The 26,131-nt window shown below is 38.7% G+C and overlaps 1 protein-coding gene across 1 annotated transcript; it reads right to left on the bottom strand.

The window, feature by feature from the left end:
* Nucleotides 1-9,673: 9,673 nt before the first annotated feature.
* Nucleotides 9,674-23,989, bottom strand: LOC140230546 (calcium-activated chloride channel regulator 1-like). Its single transcript, XM_072310689.1, has 12 exons — nucleotides 23,852-23,989; nucleotides 20,623-20,896; nucleotides 19,362-19,657; nucleotides 18,710-18,784; nucleotides 17,659-17,886; nucleotides 16,770-17,000; nucleotides 15,933-16,223; nucleotides 14,288-14,515; nucleotides 12,282-12,429; nucleotides 11,170-11,301; nucleotides 10,646-10,861; nucleotides 9,674-10,200 (listed from the first exon to the last, which is right to left on the bottom strand). Exons 1-12 carry the CDS (start codon nucleotides 23,987-23,989, stop codon nucleotides 9,674-9,676), a joined length of 2,784 nt encoding a protein of 927 aa, XP_072166790.1.
* Nucleotides 23,990-26,131: the final 2,142 nt, after the last annotated feature.

The raw sequence follows: 26,131 nt of genomic DNA, 5'->3' as shown, positions 1-26,131 counted from the left end.
ATCCTGATAAAGTTGTGGCATGTCGCCTTTTATTATTAGCACTTTTTTGGATATCTCAGCCACTTGAAAACCAATTTTCATCAAAGAAACGTTGAATCCTTTTTAGAATTACATGCTGTTTCATATTTCATAAGAGGCTTTTCATTATCTCACTTAGGAATGTTCAGAACATGAATCCCCACCTCAACCAGTACTGTACAGTCCCTTTAAGATTGATACCATTATAATTCAAAGATATAAGACGGAAGAGAGTATGTTAATACCTACACGTGTCAAACCTGAAATGATGATTAAGTCTCCAAGAAATAAGTGTCTGTATTCGAATCAACCAATATGACTCCATTCGGAATACTTATAGTTGTACTCTTGTTTTCAAACGAGGTAAGTGGAGAGGAAATATTGGAGAAAAAAATAAAGATCAAGTAGAAGAAGAAGAAGAGAATGATCTAAGGAGAATGAAAAGAAAACCTCAATGAAAGTGGTAAAACAACCGAAAAAAAAAACAAAACAGTCGTCGTGAAACAAACATCACACATTCATCAAAAGAGTTCAAACAAAATAGTAGTATATAATAACCATTATAAACAGTTTGAATGCCACCTTCCCGAATCAGGTCTTCATGTGACTGTTGCAGCGTGCGGACCCGACCCTATATACTCGTCAGTTGCTCGTATGTCTGTATGTGAAGATGTTTATACACAGACTTCCATTGGCTTTAATAGTCATGATAGTTTAAAAGTTTCCAAAGAAAGACGTAAACCCACCTGAAAACAAATTTGGATCACGTGCGGCACCGTCTAGGATTTCCAAATCCATACTTGAGTGAGTAAGACCGTTGGGAATATTTCCTAGGATGATGTGTTATAGGACCTAGATATACCCGCTAGTGGAGAAGAGCTGGGCTAAGGTGAACCCTTAGAGGTTGTTTTAGGTTCATTGCAGGTGCAGAATAGTGAGAAATTGGGGGCTCTGATGATTTATTCAAGCTGTAACAAGAATGATTGTACATGTAGTTTGTTTCGGGCGATATTTTTTTAAACTTCGTATTATAGTATATTAGGTTTTGAAAACATTAGAGTAATATCATTTCAGAAAACTTAAGCAGCTGTTAAGTATGGATATTTAAACCATCAAAGAAAGAGTGGTTCTGAAACTTTAAAAGACAAAAGAGCCTGAAAGAATGAACAAAAATGTGTCTACTTACTTTTGTAGAATCGGTTGACAACGTTTCAAACTCTGCATCGGCTTTAAAAGCCAATTAAGGTCTCATGAATATCTTTCAAAATACTCGAACTTTGTCATGACGTAGCCATCTGGATTTTACACATATAGCAAAATACAACTTAACTCGACAGATTAATAAAGATTGTATTTAGAAGTTTCATCATCACTCAATCTCCCGAATTGTTCAATTTTGTGCTTATGATTATAAAACCAAAGAATACTCCATCATCTAAAATGATTATAGCACATCAAAATCGATTTACTGTCGATCAGAGCAGATCAGGTTTTGCCTTGCTATGGTTAAAAAGAAGATAACTGTAGTGGTTAATCTGTTCACATATTGATTTTGTGATTAGAAAACATACATTCAGGAGTTGCTAGACTTTTGAATTGAGAATAGACTTGCTGGGCAGATGGTGGATGAGGTATCCCATTTGAAACATCACACATTTCAAACACAATTTTATACAAACTCACATATTGTGAAGAATCATGAAAATGAAAAAGTGCAGTATCTTTCAGAAGGACATGTGAACTTCCAGACTCCGCACCAGGACCATGAGGACTGGGCGTCGGTAGAATTGTCGGAGTGCCTCTTCCGGTTGCTTCCTTGCACTATTCAAACTTTGACATGAGATTCCAAAACATAGTCTACTGCACTTTTTATACTAGTATGGAAGCTTAACGAGATAGTAAGTATCACCTATTCTGCACGAGAAGTCTGTGTGTATTCAAAAAATGCTTTAGAAATAAACACAATAATGAGCTCTAAACATCCCATAGGCTATATTATATTATTGTTTTACTTTGTAATTATTTGTATTCTTTTGTCATCTCAGGTGCATTCTGAGCAAGATCTCACAATATACTAGATATCATTAAACAGACTTGAGCTAGTTTTTTGTCGTTGTTATTTGTGTTTACTTTCATTTTACCATCTCCTTCTCACGGTTAAGTGACTAACAACTCATTAAAATGCAGAGCAATCCGTTCAGTATATATTTTCATCAACAATTCAATAAAGAAGTAGTTCACGCAACACTTACAAAAACACCATATACATTTCTCTTTCTTTCATCTCAGTTCGTGTTTCATTCCAAGTAAAAGGAGAGCACTTTAAGTTTACCACAATACTTTTTTCTTTTCCAGCCACCTTACAAAGTCATATGAAAAACGCACCTTCATTATTGGAGCCACAGAGCAGGAAGTGATGACAAAAATAGCTGCAACTTTTTAGTTTCGTATATCTCACGCTCCAAGAGCAATATAGGGCGGCTGAATTGTAAAAAGAAAAGTAGAGAAAGAAAGAAAGTGATCACATTGTTTCACTCTGTGAAAGCTACATATTGATTCCAAAAGGAGAAAAACATGCTCTTTGCAAGGTTAGCAAAATAACATGGAAATATGCCGATTCTTCTGGGACATAGATATACTTTTTTTTTCTAGCAGATACCGCGAACGTTGGACCGCATTCTCGTTTCCACGGTTATACACTTTCCTCGTGTTTCGGCGAACTTTGATTAAGGGCGGGGGGGGGGGGGGGGGGTGGAGAGAGCTTTTTTTGTGCGGATGTGTAGACCAATGAAATTCGTCTTAAAGGGTTGCTTTAGTTTCCTCAAGTATTCGAGTGATAGGTTACGAGATTACAGCTATATAAAAGTGAATGTGAAATTGAATTGAACTGGTTACATTGAACAGAGTAGCAAGGTCACAATGCTGAGGAGTCTCCGCCCTTTTCTTTCAGCTGATCTGGGTAGGAAAGCTTGGATTCATAGTAGCAGGGTGGGGACGGGAAACGAAGCAGCATAGATGGCTATCATCCAAGACAGTGCCTCCACCGTAGGTCTCTACTCATGCTAAGGTTTATGAAGACTGCCCTCCCGCGGCGAAAAGCGGATAATTTAATTTTGTTTACTCTGATTGCTTATTAAATAGTTGGTAGAGACTCCAAAAGATTTATGTCTTTGGTTGATATTCGTTTCCCCTTTCCGGGATTTAGTAGAAATAAATGTCATAACAATCAACTGTCATTTTTCTAAAACGAATTTGAACACGTTTCTAGGCATCCTATAGTAACGAACGTCATTGTACTGTAAGACAGAGACCGAAGACACGTGAAAGACGTTCTAGATAATATCTTCGCATAAGAAATGGATGTGCACAATTTTATTTGATTTATCAGTGCTTAGAGAGTGCAGTGCTGACCCGACTTTCATCTTTGTCTTATTTCATTTTGTTTTGTTGTGTGTTTGGTTGTTTACTTGTTCGTTGTTTGGTAGCACACATTGTTTGATTCCATTTGACCCTTGCACATGATCTCTATCACTAAAGTATCAGACTATGAGCCCCTTCCTCCCGAGACAGCTGGCAGGACATTGATGGTGTCTGGAGATCACTGATCACATGGAAGGAGGCTCCATCTCACGTGTAAACAACTCCTGTTAAAGGTCAACTGAATGAAGGGCCTTTTACCTACTTTTGTAGAAGGCTCTAACCGAGTTTGGTGAATTTATACGGAAGCAAAGCCACTTTAAGGAATCATACTTATGAAGAAAATATGACAGTGTCATTTACCTAGTAGTGCACTTAATTACTTACATCATGAAGTTCTAGCATTGTATCTGAAAACCTTTGCCATTGATTCATTATAGAAACTTGAAAAGCACTCGGAGAGTGCAGACCTCCACCAAGCCCAAGCAGCTCATTTTTCTCCCTCTCGTACATGCATGCTGAAAATAGAAGCCTTTTGTTTACGTCATCAGCTTTCAGCTGCGCGGCGCTTCGCCCGAGCAGAGCATGTGCTAGCGCGTATCAGTCAGACCGCAACGTCCTGAAAAGCCTTCGCATTTATCGTACGCGTATGCATGGACCTCGCGGACATGAATACGTAATGAGCTGGGAGACCACATTTTTAGAGTCTCTGTAAATCTAAACGACAATATCAATCTTCATGATTTATACATCGATGAAAAGCTGAAGAGTTGTACTTTGATGAAATTCGACCACTTAAAAGGTTATGACATATAAAATATACTGAACAAGGAAATTATAAAACACAAAATTTGCATATTTTTCATTTTTCTTAAGGGGTACACTAGACCGACGAAATTAAGGTGGACCAAAATGGAAGAGGTATAAAATGAAAGAGGAAATATCATTCTATGAAAACATAATGACTTTATGTGGACTGATCCTATGAACGGGTCAGGTTGGCGAATAAATCATTGCATTGTACAGTTAATTTTTGACGAGATTTCAGTTTGCCGCGAATACGCGTTTCTGATTGGTTAATTCCCTCTGAGTGGAGAGTTGAACGAACCTCGCGGAATGACAGTAAACGTGTACTCTACATAACAGTAATACACTGTGTGTAGATGACAGTGTAGGACCCTATGGTGTGTGTGTGTGCGCGCGCGCACAATGTATGTATACGCGCTCAGGTTCAGGCAACTGTACTGCAGCTGCGACAAGATCTCCACGTAAACAACAAGAACAACACTCCACTCTGATCGACAGCTCAACTTTGGCTTGAACTTTGTTTGCACAACTAAATTAGTAGCGATACAAATCAATAATAAAAGATCTAGCACTAAGTTTGCGCATACATGAGTTCTTTGGGGTTCTCTATTTGGTATTAGAATAATTATTCCTTAATAATCCACTGTATACATCGCTGAGTAATTTATCTAATGATACCTTAGGAGCGCATGATCATTCATGTATCTCAAATTGCCACACTATGATTTTTACTCGACGAGACTTTCAATTTTCGTTGGTTTCTAAGCGAGGGACCAATTCAGTTCTTACTGTGCTATTATAACAAGTATATCTAAAACGTTGACCATCATTCATGTGTTGATTCAACCTATGAACGGGTCGGGTTGGCAATAAATAGAAAGCCTTGTTCTAATTTGTCTCAGGGTCGTTTGGAAAATACCGATATAATGCAGAGATATGAATAATGTTATCATAAGCTCATTTTGTATAATGTAAGCATCAAAAGGTGTGATTTATTTCAAATATTCACAAACCATGTCAATTAGTCAAGGATAGTAGATCTTCATGTCGTCAATAAGTGAATCTCGTAGACCATGCACTTTGTCTCTGAATTATCTCGCAAAATCTCGGGTGCTGAGAAGGACATGCGCAAAAACCTGCGCGTACGATAAATTTTTGATTTGAGCTCATTAACAGCAGCGTTGCGGTCTGACTGGTATGCAAATCTCAATACGAGTAGCTTGAACTCCCAATTTCAACAACAGTCTGCTAAAAGATCACTAGTCCTTAAAATAACTATTCTATAATCATTATTCATTACCATCTATAGGATAGTGTATTGTATATACAGCAGGAACATGTCGTCACACGAGTATAGCAAAATATCTGCAGGCATAAGTTAAATGATGACGTCACTGAACGAAAAGTATGTGTATGTGCTGTTCTGCTCTAGCAAACACTTGTTATGGCGGGCTTGTGCTTTATCATGGTAATGACAACCCTCCTTTCAAGAGAGAAATTAATTGTTGAAGACTTTGCTTCTTCTTCTTCTTTTTTTTCTAAGTTCCTTCAGCTTGTTGTTGACGTTTCTGTAGAAGTCCTTGTCAGGGAGGGGTATATCTTCCATTGTCGATGAGAGTGCGTGCTATTGCATCTGGCGTGACGGGGCAAGCCTTTTTTTTTTTCTTGGTTTTCCTTCCAGTATTAAGTAAGCCTATCAATCAGTTGCCATTATACTTTCCGGTTTGAGTGCGAAAATTCAATGCTCTCATCAGTGGCTTCCCGCCAGTGTGCCTTGCGTGTGTCGTCAAGGTGAGCCTCTGCACGCGGCATGTTCAGCATTTGACGGGTTCTGGGGGACATTTCATGAAGCATTCTGTCCGACAAAGTTGTCGGACAAATTTGCTCTCAGCCAATCAGATGCAAGGATTTCAGTAGCTTGTAACAGTTTGTCAGAAAAATATCCGACCAAAATGCTTCTTTGAAAATGCCCCCCCCCCCCCCCCGAGTGTCTTGTGGAGCCTTTCGCACTCCTCGTCCCATCCGGGGATGTACCCTTTCCGGCAGCCTCGTGGAATGGCTGCTCTATACGAAGCGCTGACTATTATGGCGTGTTGATGTCGGAAGTCCAGGGCCATACAGGGAAGATCTAAAAAACTGACCTCTAGGTTGACTTTTCCCTGTAAATGTTCCAGTTTGCTCTGCGAAAATTCCACATGAGATTATTCTTTTCTGTATAGCAAATCAGATATTGGGGTAGGGTGATAGGTTAAGAAAATTATTGATTTCGTTTAATTTTGAGATTTTGGCTTGATGCAGGTTTTGGTAAAATGCTGCATTCTCAAGTTTAGTGTGCTGTTTGTGTAATGAAGCAGATATTGATTAGTTTGATCAAGTTTATCAAGATATTTTTTTTTTCTGTATTATGAATTTTATGCAGAATTCTATATCGCTTTTTTATGGTATGATTTGCATTAGATATTGTTTTGTATGTTCAAAAAAGCTACTTATTTTTGTTCATAATATTTTCATTGTAGAAATGAGCCTGATATTGAACAAAATTCAATTATTATGAAAAAAAAGTGTGTCTGTAAATAATACGCACATCATGTTATGAGCTGATGTAGAAAACCTCACATGAAAAGAAATAAAACAATACTTCTGTTTCCCAACATTATTGGAATTTAATCTTTAAAAAAAAAATCATTAGACAGATAGAGACATGGAGATGATTAAAAAGGACACTTTAAAGGCATTATTTACTATTTGCAGATGAAACAATAATCCAGCTTTAGTGCATCATGTGAGTTAGGGATGGAAATAACCAATGTAAATTTTTTAGTCATTACAATCAATGTTATGTATTGTTAAATATACAAAATGTGAACAATAGGGTCTAGACTAAACCGTTTACAATTTATATTAAGTGATGTCTCCTTACATTTTAGGCTTTATTGCGATTTGTTTATATTGTAGGATGTTTTGTGACTCAACTGACATACACATATGCATCAAGTATGACATCTCGAAATTCTTATAAATCACTGCTACCAGTGCTAAACAATACCTTCAACATAAAGAGCTTCCATCATTTGACATTTCATATGTTACATCAGCAGATATTTCTTTCTTGAAATTTGTATAACACACAAGTAACCCAATCATATTATTTAAGAACCTTACTCATGATCACAAAACTACTTAGAGTATAGGCAATCGGTAGGAAGCTGTTTGTATTTTAGCTTGTTGAATTCCTGTCACTTAGATCTTTTAAGTTATAGTGAATAAACATTGTAAATTCACGAAATATTTGTCTCTATAGACATGATAGAAACCTATCATGATTTATTGCATTAGGTTATTCAATTATTCAATAAACATATATAATTAACTTATCACAAATTTCATTGAAAGATATTCCTTACCTTATCCAAGGTTTTTTTTTTTCGTATTTTTTTAACCAAAATAATATGGATATTCTTATCATAATAGTACTCTTCGGATTTATCCATTAAGTTTTTGTATGTTCTATTAATATCTTTTTTTAAATGAACAATTGTTGATTCACTCACATTCTAAAGCTGTTACTTTTTCAAACTTTCTTTCCTATATATACATCACCACTTTGGTAGGTACTGTGCATTACAGCTTAATTGCAAATATATAAGAAATAATTATACAGGGAAATATTTTGATACAGTACTATACAAATTAAGGCTTTATATAGCTTAATAGAGTGAGTGTAATGTCGCCAAAATTTTCTAAGTAACATTCATGCTTTTACTTGGAGTTCTATGTCAGCTTCCAACTTTGAAGTTCTGGCGAAACTAATCATTTATTTCTATAATCAAAATATTTTCCATTATTTACACATACATGTCTTGTCTTTTTTGTGTGTGCAAATTTGTACACTCTTAAAACATCCGAGTCAGAACTGACGCGGAACTGGCTCCGTCGGGGTCACACACCGTTCCGGGTCAGAAATGACAAGGAATAGGGTCAGATATGACCCATTCAGAGTCATGCATTGGGTCAGGGTGACACCATTCGGGGTCTTCATGACCAAATTCCAAGTCATTTTTGACCCGGAATGGTGTGTGACCCCAACGGACCCAGTTTCGGGTCAGTTCTGACTCGGATGTTTTAAGATTGTAGACCATTGAACAACTGAATAGATGAAATATCCGTAAATATAATGTGGTATTGATTTGAAATAATGATAATGACAAAGATAATAATGCTGCTGCTGATAATGATAATAAGAAGAAACTTCAGTCATTTATCTAGAAGTGAGACAGAAAAAAACGATACAAAGCAACACACAAGAAAAGAGTGTGAATAAATATTGACATTAATATATATGGATGTATGCATTTAGGATGACATATAAAGGTTAATAATGGGGACACGCATGACACGCAAGAACTTCACAATAACATATTCTTTATATTTATATGTGACAAACAAGTACATCACTTAATAGACTTTGGAAGACCGTTCCACATGCCCAAATGCAACGTTAATAATAAGCACAAAGCCTACCCCGTCTGATTAAAAAACACATTGTGTATTGATGGCAACTTTTCTATGGGGACACGTAAATAGGAATATTGAAATTGATGAAATAGGAATATTATAATTGATGAAAAAAACACCGAAACACAATATATGACTCGCTTCATAAACAAATCTGCAAAAATTCAAACTTTAGCTGTTGTTGCGCCATAATAATTAGTCATTTAAGCATGATTGTGGGTAAAAGCGATAAGATAGGGCTCTAAAGTAAAGTTGAAAGATTCCTAGAACAAATAGAAAGGAGCGCTGCACCAAGGCTACCACCTTACAACGTAACAAGCTAAATTCACTATACAACCACACTGACACTCATCCGTCTTCCGGATCACTACCGTGATGTTTTTATACGTGTTAAATGAGGGTCGCTGTGAATAAAGTGACTTGTTCTAACACTATGTGCTGTGACAAGGCTTTGCCTTAACCTTTCTGACTATCAACCTTGCAAAGCAAGACAAACAGCTTGAAATTCCGAGTAGAATAATCTTTGTGTGAATATCATATTAAAGCAGGAGAACGTAGTAGTAAACATGAGTGATACATAGGTCATTGCTAAGGTAAGGGGTTAGAGTTTGAATTGAACTACATATTCTGTCAGGTTACCTTTTGAACACGAAAACCACTTGCGTAGCATTTTCCACATAAATAAAACAAAAACAGAAAAAAATAACCCACACCAGACAAATCCAATGTTTCAAATTTCAAGCGTAGATATTACTGTTGTGTTTATTTCGCTCATGATTTCTAGGGAATTTCTCGACTTTTCATATATCTCGGAACACTTAGCTCCTTTTCCGTTACACGCTCATACCATCATTAGTGAATGCCATACTGAATATTATGTGTAAGGCCTAAGGTTTAAGGTTGTTATGTGTAAGGCCTAATCGTTTTCCTCCGTGCAGACTACATTCACATGTGCTTGATTATCACTCGAGCCACGATACCCCACAGTTCCCTCTCCATCGTGCTTGCTAGTGGGGGCAGAACATTGTTTAGAAGTATATTCACCAACGAAAATACCAACTAATCCACCAATGACCGCTACTGACAAGACGACCGATAAACTTATGATGAGGATTTTCTCCGTTGTCAAGGTAGAACCCGATGCTGCAGTGGCAGTTGGAGCTAGGGTAGTGGTAGCCGGTGGTGCAATGATAACGACTGTTGATACGATGTTAGATGTCGAACCCACGTTGCCAGCCTCGTCAGATGCTCGCAGGGAAAAGTGATGCGAGACATTCAGGGAACCTTCGGGGAGCTGTACTGTGACGCTCTCCTCGACGCCAGCGATGGCGATATCGGATAGGTTGCCCTCGACCAGCTGGTCGCTGTCTACCAGAGTACACTCTGTGAAGTTGGTCCTCAGTGTAGTGAAGTCAGTGCAATACCTCAATTCATACGATGAAGCTGAAGAGAAGGAAAGAATGCACGATTAACCTACTATTAAAGTATTCTGACATGCGCATTCAAGACGTAAAAACTCGGTCATGTTCGGTCATCACCCATGTTCTACTATTAGATGATGTTCATTTACGCTGCTTTTGTCTCACTTCTGTGTTGAGGAAGGCAGTGGCATCAAAATAATATAACGATTGTACTGTAAGTTGAAGAACTTTTATTTTTTAACTTGTCACAGAAATCTAATGACATTACCAAGGTACGTAAGTTCTTTTACCTGTTTTGTATTTTGAAATTTTCCCGATAAAAGTGTATGCTGCACTGGCATAAATAATTTTAATATGAGTACAAAAATATAATAGGTCTACGTTCTATTCAGTTGATGTTTGGTAAGTAGAATGGGCCAAGAACTTTTTTTTTTTTATTTGACACCTCTCACAACATATACACACACCTCGGCCGTGATCGAAGTCATCTCCGACTGCTGTCCAGACCAGTCTCACTGCACTGATGTTGTAAAACTCTGTTTGTCTAAGGTCCGTGATCGTGGACGGCGCCAGGATATCAGGGGCATTGGGTAAGTAGTTCTCAACAACGAACGCTCCGCCCGACGCAGTTCGCATGAATTCCGTCTGGGAGGGTGCTACAGTTGCTCCAACAGATCGGCGACCTGCACGGCAGAATCATTCCAACATTAATTATTATACACACAAAGTGAGATCACAACAAACGCGGAAAGTAATTTCTCCCTTTGTATTCCTACTCTATTACAGAAGACAATACAGTTAATAAATATTGTAGTTTATGCAGCGGGTAACGAATTCTCTGTTTTAAGAAATACAACAAATTGAAGTACTTAGAATATAATCCTATTATGACACATGCAGCGATCACAAACAGTCATACCAAAGGAATAATGAATGCCCTAATATTCTAAAAATTGAGTAAAGTAGAAAGTGGGACTTTGATTTTACTCACGCCGTCTGCTTCCCCCCGTCTGCTCTTCAGTCGTCATACCCAGAACTCTGACCGTCACGCTATAACGGCCGTCACCATCAAAGTCAGTGAAAACTCCAGAGTAAATCCCATCATCCTTCACCTCATCAAAACCTTCAGACAGTTAGAAACACACAAAAAAGAGAAAGTCATGCCCTCCCCGCAATAATGTTTGTTTGACTGGGTCATCCCACAAGACCGACACCCACGAGTCATACAGCCCACGAGTTCGACACTAGGTAAAAAACAGCCGACGAGTTCGACAGATATACAACACGGGGCTTAACGTGTCGGTCTCGTGGGACTCGTTTGCTTAGTGTCGAACTCATGGGCTGTATGACTCATGGGCTGTATGACTCATGGGCTGTATGACTCATGGGCTGTATGACTCACGGGCTGTATGACTCATGGGCTGCATGACTCATGGGCTGTATGACTCGTGGGCTGTATGACTCATGGGCTGTATGACTCATGGGCTGTACGACTCATGGGCTGTATGACTCGTGGGCTGTATGACTCGTGGGCTGTATGACTCATGGGCTGTATGACTCATGGGCTCTATGACTCGTGAGTGTCAGTCTCGTGACGTGCGTCCGGTTTGACACATGAACTGTCAAGATTCTCTGTCATTTTAGAGAAATATTGCCATTCCAGAAAGTCTTATTTACAGCAACGGAAAGTTGTAATGCTCAGCTCACTTACATTGTGATGACGAAGAGTCAGACTTAACAATACATGGAAACCGAAATCTCAAAAAATGTGTGAAGCAATAACAGTTCAGACGATGACAACATTTAGTGATAAAAAGTCTCAGTTCCAGCAGATGTTTTGTAGCAGCTGAGGCGACTCAAGCACTTGCCTGCTTGCGGTGAGTTTCACACAATTTACCGCCAGCTACCTAACTCTTGATCGCATTCGATTTTTTCGCAATACTTATCAGTGCACGTGGAACTCTTTGGGTTAGCAAAATAAAATATTCTACAGACGACTGTTGCTAAGATGAATCCTTTTTTTCTCAGTCGGTTAGCCCTATATAGGATAATCTTTGCACAAGTGCAACACGTGATATGTCCACAAAGGTAATGATGCCTAACCTGTTCCTGAGTCAAACAACTCCAGTAGGTGTGTAGTACCGGTCGAGCTCTGTATGGTTGCTACAACACGTGCACCTGGGACGGGTTGGTGGTTTTGCTGGACGATACCATACACCCCCAACATAGGGGTGGCACTGAAGTCTAACTTCTGCAATAACGAAGACCACAACATGTCTGATAATAAGAGATCGATAACATTAGCAAGTCGATCATATTAACCATATTTCTTTTAAAATATCAAGAACAATTCGAAGATCACATGAGTGATCTGGAACATAACTATATCATCATTGAAAATTTTGATGAATGTGTAAAATAGCATGTCTTTATTACATTTATCATATTGTAATATTGTTGGGGTGTTGTACAATTTATTCATTGTATAAACTTTTTAAACTTCAGCAACGTGAAATACGTAGAAAAACCAAGTCACATCATTTGCAACATACTAAAGAATTGTTTAAAAAGATGCATTTATTTGATATCACCAGTATACACACATTTCAAATAACTTCATTAATGTATTCTTTCACAATGAGTTATCGCATGATTTTTCAATGACCCTCTTATTTATAATTCTGATATGAACTTGTATGATACTAGAAATTCTCATTATACTTGTTTTTATAATTTCATAAACACAATACCTCAAGAACAGTAATTTGTTAAAAAGGTCCCGTAATTTGGAATATCATACTCGAAAAGTTTAAACAGCATTCCACTTTTAGCAATTTCAAAAGGAAGCATAAAATCTTTTTCATAACAGAAAGAATAATATGCGATATGCTGTAATCTAAGTTTGATTTATTATTCACTTGGACTTCCTTCTATTTGTAAAATTAAACCGTTTTTAATGACTCTACTGCCGTCGTTAAGACAAGAATAACTTACCATTACACTGTGAATATGATGATGAAAAGGGCGGCAAACCTACCCTAGATCCGAGAATGACGTCGACGCTCACCGCTCCGGTCTCGCTCCGTTGTTTAGTTGTAATCATCAACCCCACAGTTTGGTTGTAATGATAAGTATTAACGAGGGTGACTGTCCAACTACCTGCCTGTTGAGTAGAATTAATTTTCAAGTAGCATTGAAGTAGAGTTCACACTGGCTGAGAGAACGTGCTGTGAAGCAATGTTTCTATGCGAAGCGATAATCTTTTGAAAGAGATTTCTACGATGAATGAAGAAACAAACTTCCTATTTCACATTCAGTCTCTATTTCTCTCCCAACTTCTCCTCTCCCTCTTTCGCGCGCTTTCTCTTTCTTTCTTCTCTCTCTTCATTCTCAGACAATCATTAAAGTTTTTCTTTAGGTTGTTATAGTTGTAATACTTAAGTAACATCAGATCAAATAAACTCTAAAGTGAGAGCAAAGGGAAAGATGGCAACTAACTGCCTTTGCATGGACTACTAGTATATTGACCAACATACAGGTTGCAACTGAGTGACACATTGTGCTACATTGAATACACCGAATAGAACAGTGTTTTGATAGTAGCCACGATGAAAAAACAACAACTCATAAGCATGTACACTCGGTCAGGATTCAAACCTACGACCTCCTGATCGCCTGGCAAGCGGCGATTTATCCACTAGACCACGTACTGAGCTTCCGCCCGCCAGCAGGTGCTGGTTCTATGATCCTGATTACATGAAGCGGGTACTGCGTAATTTTTCAAGTGATGAAGTTCTTAGTTCGAGTGTTTTTTTTTTTTATTCTACTGACTGACAAATTTTCCTACACCGAGGTAAATATGCACTGAGTTTATCAGTGTTTTATATTAGCCAGGATTAAACGATCATAATTGAATAAATTCAACCCATAGTTTACAGCTTAAACTTATTATCGGTAAAACGTTAGTGTTCTTTGTGTATATTTTTCGTCAAAGACTGCATTATTTTAATAATTTGTTTCATTGGGGAAAGATTTATCCAAAACAAAAATACATTTTGAGGTGTCTGGGTGTCTTATGGAGAGTAAATTAAAGTCGCTGACCAACTTACTTCAGCAACGGGTATTGTGATAGATACAATCCTTCTTTGGGAGTCTGATTGGTAGCCTTGAGAGTTTTCATCGTAATGTTCTCCGTTTGGTCCCTCGACAATGACTTCAACGTCGTCATCAATGAACCGAGTTACTGCTATCACCGTGTCGTTGCCCTCTACTTCACTGATGAAGAAAGAGCGAACTTTATGTCCATTAGCGGACACCATTACATCGACCATAAGAACCTGGAAAGGAGTACGAGAAATAACGATGTTTGTATCCCTTCCCAATGGCATGTAATCTATGCCTTTAGGATGAAAGCACTGACAACCTCCCCCCTAAAAAAAAAAAAAAAAAAAAAAAAAAAAGCCATTAACATAATACGTGGAGACCTGTCAGAATTCTGTAGATCGCAGTAACACAATGTCCTTGATTATAATCCACTTTTTCGTAAAAAAAAAAATCATCTCAAGTTGTAGACCATTCCCAATGGCTGACTTGCTACAGATTCTCACACGATTATCTTTATTATTTGACACCCAGTAGTAAAATTAAAGACCATAATAGATGCAAAGTTGTGATGCATTCAGCTTATGACTATAATGGAGATTACTATTAAACCTGTGGAAATATATTTGTATTGTATAGTACATACAGTAGAAAAATATTTTCCCTTATGTGTACTGGATGTGTAGATGATTTTAACAGACTTTCAGCAGTACATAGGCCTACGTGTCAATCTCGTTATATCAGTTTATTAGCTGAAAGGATGAGTGCATAAAAAAGTTGTAAAGTATGGTGAACGAGAAAAAAAGGACAATATTCATAAACAAGGTGATCTATACATTTCTGGAAAGCGTAAGTCTCTAGGAATATGAATAATTAACTTTCAGAAGGTAACAACGTCTCCAGAACGATGGAGAGATGATGTTTTGAGACCGTGTTTAGACCACCTGAACCCGATCTGAAGGCGAATTTTTGGTGACCAAAATTATGACGTCACGAAATGTGCGCTGTGCTACCGCTACATCCACACAGTGGGCTCCGTCTATGGAGGGCCGTTGCGGACGTGGTTCGTTTGGGGTATACGTATGGAGAGGCAGTGTGCCCGTTTCCATGTATGCCCCTAAACGAGTTGTGTCCGCAGCGGCCTTCCATATCCGTCGTCTCTCCCTCGCTTCTTCTACAACCCCGACTTTGCCACTGTCACTATCAGTGTCATTGTCACTGTCATCACTCAATTCACCCTCATTGTCAAACTCATAGTCTTTCCGTACAATATAAGGTAAAAATTGGACGTTTTAATGTCTCAGCCGGGAAAGTAGAGGCGACTAAAGACAGGCAAGATATTGCATCCGCTCACCAAGAAATACGTACTTTATGAATAGCGGCCTCGATGTCCCACTGCACTCGTCAAGGGTTTTGTTCATTTCGTAACGTCATATTTTAGGGCTCGAAAAAGGCGGCTGTTCCGGAGTGAATATCGGTGAAGCAAATCAGTCAGTTTTAACTCGCGATATGTCAGTGGCGCGAATATCTTTTAATAAGTCATATTAAGAATATGTTTTAGGAGACATTTCCCTCTGTTTTGACACCTTCTTTTATATGATTTTCTTGATATTAATGTCTCGTTCACCATACTTAAAGATACGATTTGCATACCCGAAGCGGAATTGGAACGAAGTTGAGTTCGGGGCGTTCAGACACCGATGATAGAAAGGCTTCGGTAAGACAAGCGCTGCTACCTCCATCACTACAGAAATAAGGTTTCCCACCCGTGATCGACGCCAGGTTTTCCAACTGTTCATCAGCGTTGTTGGTTACAGCAATGGTGTCCAACACAACACCAGACGCCATGATGGCGGGGATGGTGTTCCTGATATACGGGGACACGTTTTCGCCACCATCGCTCAGCAGAAGTACATAGCTACCATTTGTAGTGTCACCAAGTTCCTGTTCGAAAAAGAAAGAAAGAAAAAAAAAAAACCCACAGTATATTGGACATACTGTACGAGCTGAAATTTTCCCGTACAGATATTTTCGCGAATTGCTTCTTGGAGGACATTTTCGCGTGTTGCTAATTTCGCGGTTGCGAGGGTCTAACTGAACTTACTAAAACTCACGAAAAAACTATACTGTCTAAACTAAAAATACATGTGTAAGTACTAGTACTTTCTCAATTTGAAAGTAAAACAAATATCAAAAAGGAATACTTTACAAGGACTTTCGAAATTCGTGCCGGACATCGACAGGCGAACACCAAGAATGCAGCTGTAATTCATTCTGTATGAATATATTATTTTAGTGTCAGCAGTCCAGGTAATATAATTAATTATAGTATAAGACCTATCCCCAACCCATACAAGAAATTCAACAGTTTACTAAAAGTCGTTCGTGCAGTAAAAGTAAACTCCGTCACTTTCTCTCGTCGTTACGTTTAATTTTCCTCAAATCAAATTGCAACAAGAATATGAATTCGATTGGTGGAGAGAGGCTCACGTTGAGGGCGGCCTCTATGCCACAGGCGATGCAGGTACTCCCAATAGTCTTCGTAGGCAGGGCACTGAGCAGGTCGTCTCGAGAGCTGTCGTCGTTCTGAACTAATGTAAGGTGAGCGTTGACTCTAGCATACGTGTGAAATATGATGATGCTGAGGTGGCTACCAGCGGGTATGTAGTGTCGAATAAAGATGGCTGCAGACTGAATCACCTTGTCGATTCTGTTTGCTTCCTAAAAAAGGTGATATATCAAATTAAAGAAAATTAGTTCGTGTTTGATTTCAGTATATAAGTCGCGGTCCCCTTTTCACTCCGAGGACAGGGTTAGATGCTGGGACAAATCATCCATAATACGAACGTATGCCGTAGGTTTTTTTCCCCGAATTAAGTCTGAAAAGAAAGAGGGAAATTTATAAGCACAAACGTAAAATTTTCCATTGAGTTTTCGCAAACGGCTTCAATTTTCCACTTTTTATCCAAATGCATTTTAACCCTATAGTATTAAAAAAATGATGATAGGTCTGACCTATCAATATTTGATACTAGACAGATTATCTAGCCAGGAATAATACTATGTTTAAGACTTTTACTCCGTATTGTAACAGAAAAGGTGAGTTTTTGTCAGTCTTGTACTCAATCAATAGAAAGTTATGAGATGATGACAGCACCAGCTCACTCATTTGTATACTCGTATTGACTGTTCGAGAACAGTTTTGCATAATTAGTATTAAATCTTCCCAATATCATAGCTTTCCTATCTATCCATTTTAAAATAAATTTTCAGTGTTCAGTGATTTCACCCTTTCTTGCAAGACTAAGTTTTAACCGGTTAAGATTTCTCCTTTAAGATAATACTACGTAGGCATGGTAGGAAAATGCATCCGACTCACTGACGAACTGCCACTGATGTCTAGGACAAGAACCACTCTTCGGACAGGTTGTTGAAGGATGGTGAACGAAGGCTCAGTGTCCACCTGGCTTGGGTCTGGAAAGGTATCCTCGCTGGTGAAGTCTTCCGTTTTTCTCATGACTTCCCAGGCACTCTTTCTTCCACAGTGATAATTTTGAAGATTATCTGCCTCATAATTGTGTTGTGATTCGTTGCAAAATTGGTAGATCTGTGGTACGAAAGACGGAAGAGTTGCTCTCCACATCAATGTTAAGTCTCCTTGATATATATATATATATACGGCGGCGGCGGCCCTGGGCTACTAAACATTGATGTAGGGCCACTAAATATCCGAAAAGGTTACCCTTCGGTGACCCCTTTGAAAAGTTCTCCATTTCTCCTTTCACTGCATTTCTCCTTTGGGACACCAAAATTTCAGTCTTGCTGGCCTGAACGGGGCAACCGGAGGAAAACAAAAAATCTTGTCGAATCCTGATATATACTCGACACTAAACTCTGTTTTTTTTTTCTGGTAGGCCCGAACACGCCATGGAAATCTCTGTATCTATAATCTTTGTGGCCCGACGAAAAAAAAGGGAAATGTAGACGCCTCAGATATGAAGGAAACATAACCACCCGTTCTGAATCGAACTGCATGATCTGGCCACCAAAAAAAAAAAAAAAAAAAAAAAAAAAAAAAAATGGGGATATCCATCTAAGGAGATATCCATCCAACTCATTTTTTAGTTTGATGGCGAGACATAAATGCTTATTGGCCCCGGACCGCCGGGACGTGGCTAATATCGCGCCCTGATGTGTATATCATGATTGAATGATAATTGTAATTAAAGCTCGGCATTAGCAGAATCCTGGTGGCCTGTGGGGTCCTCAGAAATAGACATCAGGCTACCAACAGTTTGTGAGTGTGTATTGTTTGATAGGATTTTTGCATCCATTGCGGCTCTGTGCTTTACACTTTCCCGGATGACCATGGATCGTCAGCAGGCAAAATCGCAACTTTCCTCACAATACCGGTGTGAGTACGATCCCACCTGGGTGTCTACACGGCCAAGTACGGCGCCTACATGGATAGACATGGTAGGAACGCGGACCACACATATACGGAGCTAGCATAGACATCAAGGAAGAGCACGGATGCAACTGGGTCCCTTCGCGGTCCTTAGATCGATGTCCCCAAAATGTTGACAGATGGCTTTTGCTTGTAGGCACTCATTTTGACAATTTATAATTCTCGGGCGACGTGCCTCCAACACACCAGAAAATCAACAGTAGCCTACATAATTATGCTTCTGCTTGTTGACATCATAAAGTTAAATCTCTTTGTTGCAAATTCTCGTTTTAAGGCAACATTATAGCATAAACAAAACAAAACCAAACTGAACTAAGCTAAGCAAAAAAAAAAAAAAAAAAAAAAAAAAAACACACACACACACACACACAAACACACACACACGCAAGAGATATGTGTTTGTGGGTCACTTCAGCTGCAAAATTTCGAAATCGAACATTATGTAAAATACATTGTAATAGCATAACCACTTTTTTTTTTATTATACCCATTTTTTTTTTTTTTTTTTAGGTGAACAGTGCATTACCCAGCGGTGTACCTCATCTTCAGGTTGTTATGACATATGCTATGACAAGTAATTATTACTGAAGTGATTATGGATTTGTTTAACTCACAGAGTCTACGCAGTGCGAACCAAAGAGTAGAGAAGAGCTCGTCGTTTGTCCACTTTCAGGAATGAATACACAATCCTCGTCCACTCTCCGATTAGAATCCTTCAGACACGTCATGCCACTTTCGTCTCTCATATCGCCACTTAGATCACGCGAACACCTCGTCGGTTCATAGTATATATCGTCTGTATCCGGATCTTGGTACATGTACTGGTTGGCTTCTCCATTACCTGAGCCAGTAAAGTGCTCGGGAAAGAGACCCCATCTCAGGCGGCCCCATTCCCGTACCATCGCTTTCCCTATGAAAATGAAATCAATAACACTGTATTTTTCTGGATTATGACTGTTATATTCGATCTACAGATTCAAGTAAATATCATCCAGCCTCTCCATATACCCCACAGCAGATCGTGTACAACTATTCAACTTAATCAAAAACAATTTAAAAAAAAGTAAAATAAAGGATTCCGCCATGCTGAGTAGGCCCTACTCTCTCTTTCTTATAACTACTCACCTTTCTACCTTCTATTTGAGTCATTAACGTTGAAATGGTGATTGCAAGCCGCATATCTTTATAGCTGGTTGAATTTGTTTTTACTTTTTTGTTTACCTTCAGGAAATCGTATGGCCTGTATAAACAATCTCATCAATTCGTCAGTGTTGATTTTCTTGTATTATCTACATAAAACTAAAATGTAACAAGCAAATCACACACACACACACACACACACACACACACACTTACAAGCAACTTATGCATGTGCAACAATGATGAAAGATGATACACCTTAAAAGAATGTAGCTATCAGATTGGTCGATTATCACGTGACATGCAATAAAAATTTTCATTGCACGCTGTCTCTGTTAGAGTGCAATCTTGACGTCATCAATTTCCGTTGACTCCGGTGTTAAACTCATGATTGGCTCGAAGTTTCTGTTCCATTGCACGGCTCTGATGTCACAACAAATAAACCTTTGCCGCGCACACTCAGCAGTTACGTACGACTAGATCAGGGAGGAGGTCACCCCCTGACTAGACTGACAGTGTCTGTGCTGCTCATTCGCATTTCACTGAAAATGGTTCCTATTTTTGTGCGCGATTCAAGAATCTGACTTGTTGACGTCATGTTGACAATGGTCTTAACTAGTGCGATGAAACAAGATTTCGCACTTGGTGAAAAATGGTGAAATCTGGTACCATCGCACTCATGACTATTCACTATTTATATACTGTTAAATATAATGGTCGGAATGCTTGTCCTACCACTGCATGTGTCGACGTTCTGAAGAAGGTATCCGGATGTTAGCGTCATATCCAGCCCTGGCTCCCCGCACCCGGCGTGGTTAGTTACCGAAGGGTCCCTAGCAGCTCCCTCCACGACCCGGATGTTAGCGCTCCCAAACGTCTGATTGGTGGCCGTCTCGTAGACGTCGGGTTTTCCACTCCATGTGATGGGAACGAGAATTTGGATCTCATCCCAGTACAGTCTGTGGTCGGTAGCTTCAAATAGAATGCCTGAGCCTGTCCTGAAGTTTTCCTAATGAAATCAACGAAATCAAACACGAACAAGAAGCGTGATGAATAATTATCATCTTTGAGCGCCAAACTGTGCTGAACATTATATTATTACATTTTATTTCAACAAAGTTGAAATCCTTTCAGCGAAGCTAAATATTACTCTCCTTCATGTATACAAAAAATATGTATTAAAGAACACCATATCCTTCCTTCTACCTTCTCCCAAAAAGAAAGAAATCAGGAGGGACAAGGACAATGAGAAGTGAAAAATAATAGCTAAAGGTGTCATTGGACACATCGTTCTGTGATATGGGTATCATGAAGGGGACTTTAGCGTAGAGCGAAACACATCAAATAAATCCAGGTACTGTCCTCTCTCTAAGATCAAGCACCAAGAACTGTCCAGGGATGCTGCATCGTTTGTCACGGGAGCGATCTATTTTCGTACATCTTGACGCGGGAGATCATGCCTTATTTTCCCCTTTGTTTATTCGACTGTTGCTCAATTATCTATCTCCTCCGAAGCCGTTTGCTCCGGGCCAGGGCGAACGGTGCCTTGGAGCTAGAGTATCTAAAGGACTGGTCCCACTGCACTTACGGATGTAAAGAGGATGTAAAAAAAAAAAAGATCTTGCCATCCGTTGGAAAACGCTACGCATCCGCTGTGTACTTATCGCAAACGTGTTTCATACGCTCTATCCATCGAGCATCCGTCCACTGTGATTTCATCCGCGCAAAAAGTTTTAAGCTGCTTAAAACTTTTAGAATGGATGAACTTTCCGCCGTGTACGATGTAAATCCGCGACATACGAGCAACACACGTTGTATGTCCGTTATCATACGTTAAACGTCCGCTGTATCCTCTATGCATCCTCTGGGCATCCTCGCAACTCACATCCGCTGCAGCTGAAAACGGTAAGAGGGAGGAAAGATATGGTACATGGAACGTCTATACATCGTTAATAGCACGGAAATAGAAAGGATGTAAGCGTATGCATTTCGTATATAAAGTATTTAAAACGGACATGGCGTTTGTTTCCGCTAGGCGTACTGTTGTACGTGATGCATCCGCTTCATCCGCTCTGCATCCGCTCTTTCCGCTATGCGTCCGTTTCGCAATTATCCCTGGTAAAACCCCTTCGGAGCTGTCATCCACTTCCATCCGCTTTCATCCGCTAGGCATCCGATGAACATCCGTTTAACATCCCCGCTACATACTACCCACGTCCGTTCTTTTTTCCGTTCTGTTTTCGCAAATTTTCGCCAATTTTGTCAATTTCTGGAGCGGATGAAAGCGGATGGAGCCAGCCCCGAAATTTTGCTCGTCCGCTGTGTCCTTTCTGCATACGTTTTGTGTCCATCGGCCAGTGGGACCGGGCCTTTACATCGAATGGGCCGGGTTTCGTCTGCGCTCCGCCTCCGTGTTGACGTCGAGGGCGGCGAAGAAAAAACACAATTAGATATGATGCATAATACATGATGTGCGTGACGAAAGAGCGGAGCGTTTTATATTCACCGAATTCTGCGTACTGGACTCTTTCAACTATCACGCGCAGACTTTGATCGTGCATAATTCAGTGATTGCGAAAGATGATAGAGTGCAGCGAAAACTCTATCATCTTTGGTTGACAAACACGCACGATGTATGCTGGTATCGCAGTGTGTGGCCACCGATTGTACAGGCCATCCCCATCCTTCATGGGGGGGGGGGGGTTGTATCCCCTCGTCCCCCGGGATTTACGCCCATGTGGACAACACATACCAGACATTGATAGACAAACATTTTTTGTTATTGCAAAAGATCGACGTTCACAATTTTTTTTTTTTTAATTTCAAAACCCAATCAAATATTGACTGGGTATTTTCTGAACTTACAACTTTGGAAATAGCAGATTTGTATCTATTTCAACTTGGCCAGTTTATGTTTAATTATAGCTGCAATCCCTTTAATATCCAACATTTTTCATATCTTATTTCGTGGAAATAGTCGCGTACACAAATTTTAATATCCGACACGATGATCCAATGAATACCATCTCCCCTTAATAAGAACTATAATTACCCAAAATGCATTTGTTTATTCATTACGCTTAAAGGAAACCAAAGTTCAACTATAAGTGTGGATTGAGTGAAAGCAGCAAAAGTAGAAGAATACACGTGTACATTAGTGAAAATTAGAAGAAAATTGTACAATCGATTCAAATCGATATCTAGAGCAAAGTTCAACTATAAGTGTGGATTGAGTGAAAGCAGCAAAAGTAGTCAGAATACATCAGTGAAAGTTAGAAGAAAATTGTACAATCGATTCAAATCGATATCTAGAGTTCCGTTGCAGTGATTTGCTGGATAAGAAAACTACCACAGTTTATGGCGTCATAATGGACAACGGTATAGATGTTTTTGCGTTTTCATTTTTCATGAGAAGTAAACATTCCATTGGATTGTTTGTGGCATACAGTATGTTAAGGGTAATACAGAAGGATAAAGATCAACTTGGGAATGTTAAACTGTTAGGGATCATCGAATTGACACAACTTTTTGAATCACACTTAATTAATTCAAACAAATCGGGAAACTGATCAGAAAAATATGATTTTAATGAAAATGGGAAATGAAAATGAAAATAACGAATCCATCGAGATTCGAAGCCAAGACCTCCAGATTGTTATAGACTGGTGCTTTTCCGCATACTAAGCTATCGAAAGCTCAATTACTGTGATGCTGAAACCATTTAATTTCATTGCTCGTGTGGTCAGTTATTCATAAACATAAACATAAATATAAACATAAACATAAACATAAACATAAACATAAACCCGATAGAATAAGGTAGAATTAAATTGGGGGTAAATGCAAGGGATCACCGATTCCCGATTCTTTTTGTATGAATAATTCTGAAACTGGATGGTAAGGCCCAACCTAATTGTAAACAATACGACAGCGTGCGACTGAAAAAGTTGGTAAAAACTCAGACCTTGATGCGTTCTATCAACGTGTCGTCTTCGTCAACATCCGAGTCAATGGCGACGAGAATGTTGGCGTATTTCCCATTCTGAAGATGAATTTTGTTTTTGTCTTCGCACGAGCCCCTGGCAAACATCAAGGAAGCCATCAAAAGGCAAAGAAGAGCAAAACGCAATAACATCGTTCTTTTATTTGTTAGATTAATGCGACAAATCATCCAGGACTATAGCAACGAAGATGAGAGAAGTGACAGTCACCAATATCCTGCAGCTTTCGTGCTCTTCCACCAAACTCCAGAACTTTGTTTGAACAGTCAGCTCGATACAAAGAAAATATATCTACTGGAGAAGAATGAGGTCGAGGCGAAATCATATAACAAAGGCAATGAGGAAACCGAAAGAAGAAAAAAAAATGTTAATTTTTAACTCTCTGTGTGCCACTACGGTTCAACTCCCCACGTGCCATCATAGTCCGAGGAGCCCGCTACGCAAGAACGCTTTTGGAAGACACACTTTTTTTTATCAAAACCATGTAGCTTGCACAGCAGTGTTCACATATACAGAACACCAAGTGTACATACCAAAGACGTAGAAAAAAAAAATGTGCGGCCATAAACTCGATTGACATCTCTTGTGCTCAACTTGAAAGAGGTATTTGATATTTTCAGCAACACAGATTCAAGAAGGCTCAGGTAGAACTTGTACAGATAATAAGTTAAAACAATTCAGTATAGGTACGTTTTGAAAAATCAAAAGTTTGATCATTTATTTTGTATGATAAGAGTAAACAGAACGTTATACAAAGTTGTGATTATCAAGTATCAATTTAAAGATTGTGTTTCAAGAAGCGATTTATATCATGAATTTAGGACCCAATCTTTCAGGAGATTGGGGATCATTTTGATATGCACGGCTTTATTTGGAATGATGTGATGAGAAAATTTTGCTCATTTGAAGTGTTTATTAAATTTTCTTTTAATGTTTCACACTTTTTTATTCAATTAAATGGAATTAGGTTGGAGAAATTCAAATGCGTTATTCCCCACAGAATAATTGTAGTATCAGTAAAGTGCTCTCCTTTTTCTCTTTTAGGTTTATATTCATGTATACATTTATATGGACAGACAGACAGACACACACACACAAAACATTATACTGTAATACTTTTGTTCTATTTTCTTAAGTCGGGGATGGGGTGCAGGTTGGTAGCAAATGAAAACACTTCAGTTGTTTGGAAGTTGTTCATACTTCATTTAGCTTGAAATTGATTCATAGATGAACCAATTAAAGAAATAAAGGGGAACAAAACTCTCGACGTTCTTAACAGTATGGAATACTGCGTTTGTTCTTGATTTGTGACTGATCACTAATTGTCCGGGTGTCTACGTTCTTTTTTTTTTTTTTTTTTGGAGAATTTGTTCATGTTTTGTGTATGTTTGTTTGTGTGTGTGTGTGTGTGTCTGTCTTACTAAATATATAAATAAAATTATTTAGTTGAGTTAAGTGTATGTTAGTTTAGCTTCACCAAACATTCAAAGTATACACAGCATACAATAAAACAAGAAGGTACAAAATGAAATACCAATACATGACGTTCACAAGTCAAACAATATATGCATGCAATATTTGAAATAATGTGACGATAGGTACATCAGCAAAGATAATGCAGTTGGTGGGGAAAAGGCAAGGAAGGAAAATCCCATGTGAAAAGCTGACCCAGTGCCATAAATCCACGTGTATGCCACGAGTATGAAATATCAGTTAAGTTGACAAGACAGGACAATCCAATACAATACAAACATTACAAAACAAACTACAAAGATGTGAGCGATAACGATACAAATGACAATGAGTGATTATCATGCCTTGAAGTTGCTACATGCACAACCTTCCGTGGGGAATTGCTAATATTTCCATTTTTTAATTGATGGTGTTTAACGCTTTAATTTCAATAAGGCTAGAATTTTATGTATAAGGCCCTGAGATATAATCTGATGTAGAGGGTAGATGATACCTCGCAAACTGTCAAGTGTCGTGATTATGAATGACGCGGTTCGGTGGAAAAATAGTCTAAAACTGATTCTGGAAGTAACTTTTAGTAATGTGAATGCATATCATCCATCATCGAATTGCAGCGTTTTATACATGTAACAAAAATTGGTTTTCAACCGGCAAGATATGAAGCATGATCCACTATATATATTGGATGTTTTTTGTAAAACACGAACTTTTAGAAATTGGGTTGTTATATTCATTGCCCAAATTGTTAACCCACATGACAAATGTGGCAC

Source organism: Diadema setosum, chromosome 7, assembly GCF_964275005.1.
Source record: "Diadema setosum chromosome 7, eeDiaSeto1, whole genome shotgun sequence".
NCBI lineage: Eukaryota > Metazoa > Echinodermata > Echinoidea > Diadematoida > Diadematidae > Diadema > Diadema setosum.
The sequence above is the reverse complement of the archived record's forward strand: the minus strand, read 5'-3'. Positions and strand labels throughout refer to the sequence as shown.

Excerpts from the sequence above, each read along its gene's own strand:
- LOC140230546 (XM_072310689.1), bottom strand. The coding sequence starts at position 23,989 with ATGGCTTCCTTGATGTTTGCCAGGGGCTCGTGCGAAGACAAAAACAAA. Across the intron at positions 17,001-17,658 it reads ACATCAGTGGCAGTTCGTCA|GAAGCAAACAGAATCGACAA; the intron begins GTGAGTCGGATG and ends CACCTTTTTTAG. Across the intron at positions 10,201-10,645 it reads TGACTTCGATCACGGCCGAG|CTTCATCGTATGAATTGAGG; the intron begins GTGTGTGTATAT and ends CCTTCTCTTCAG.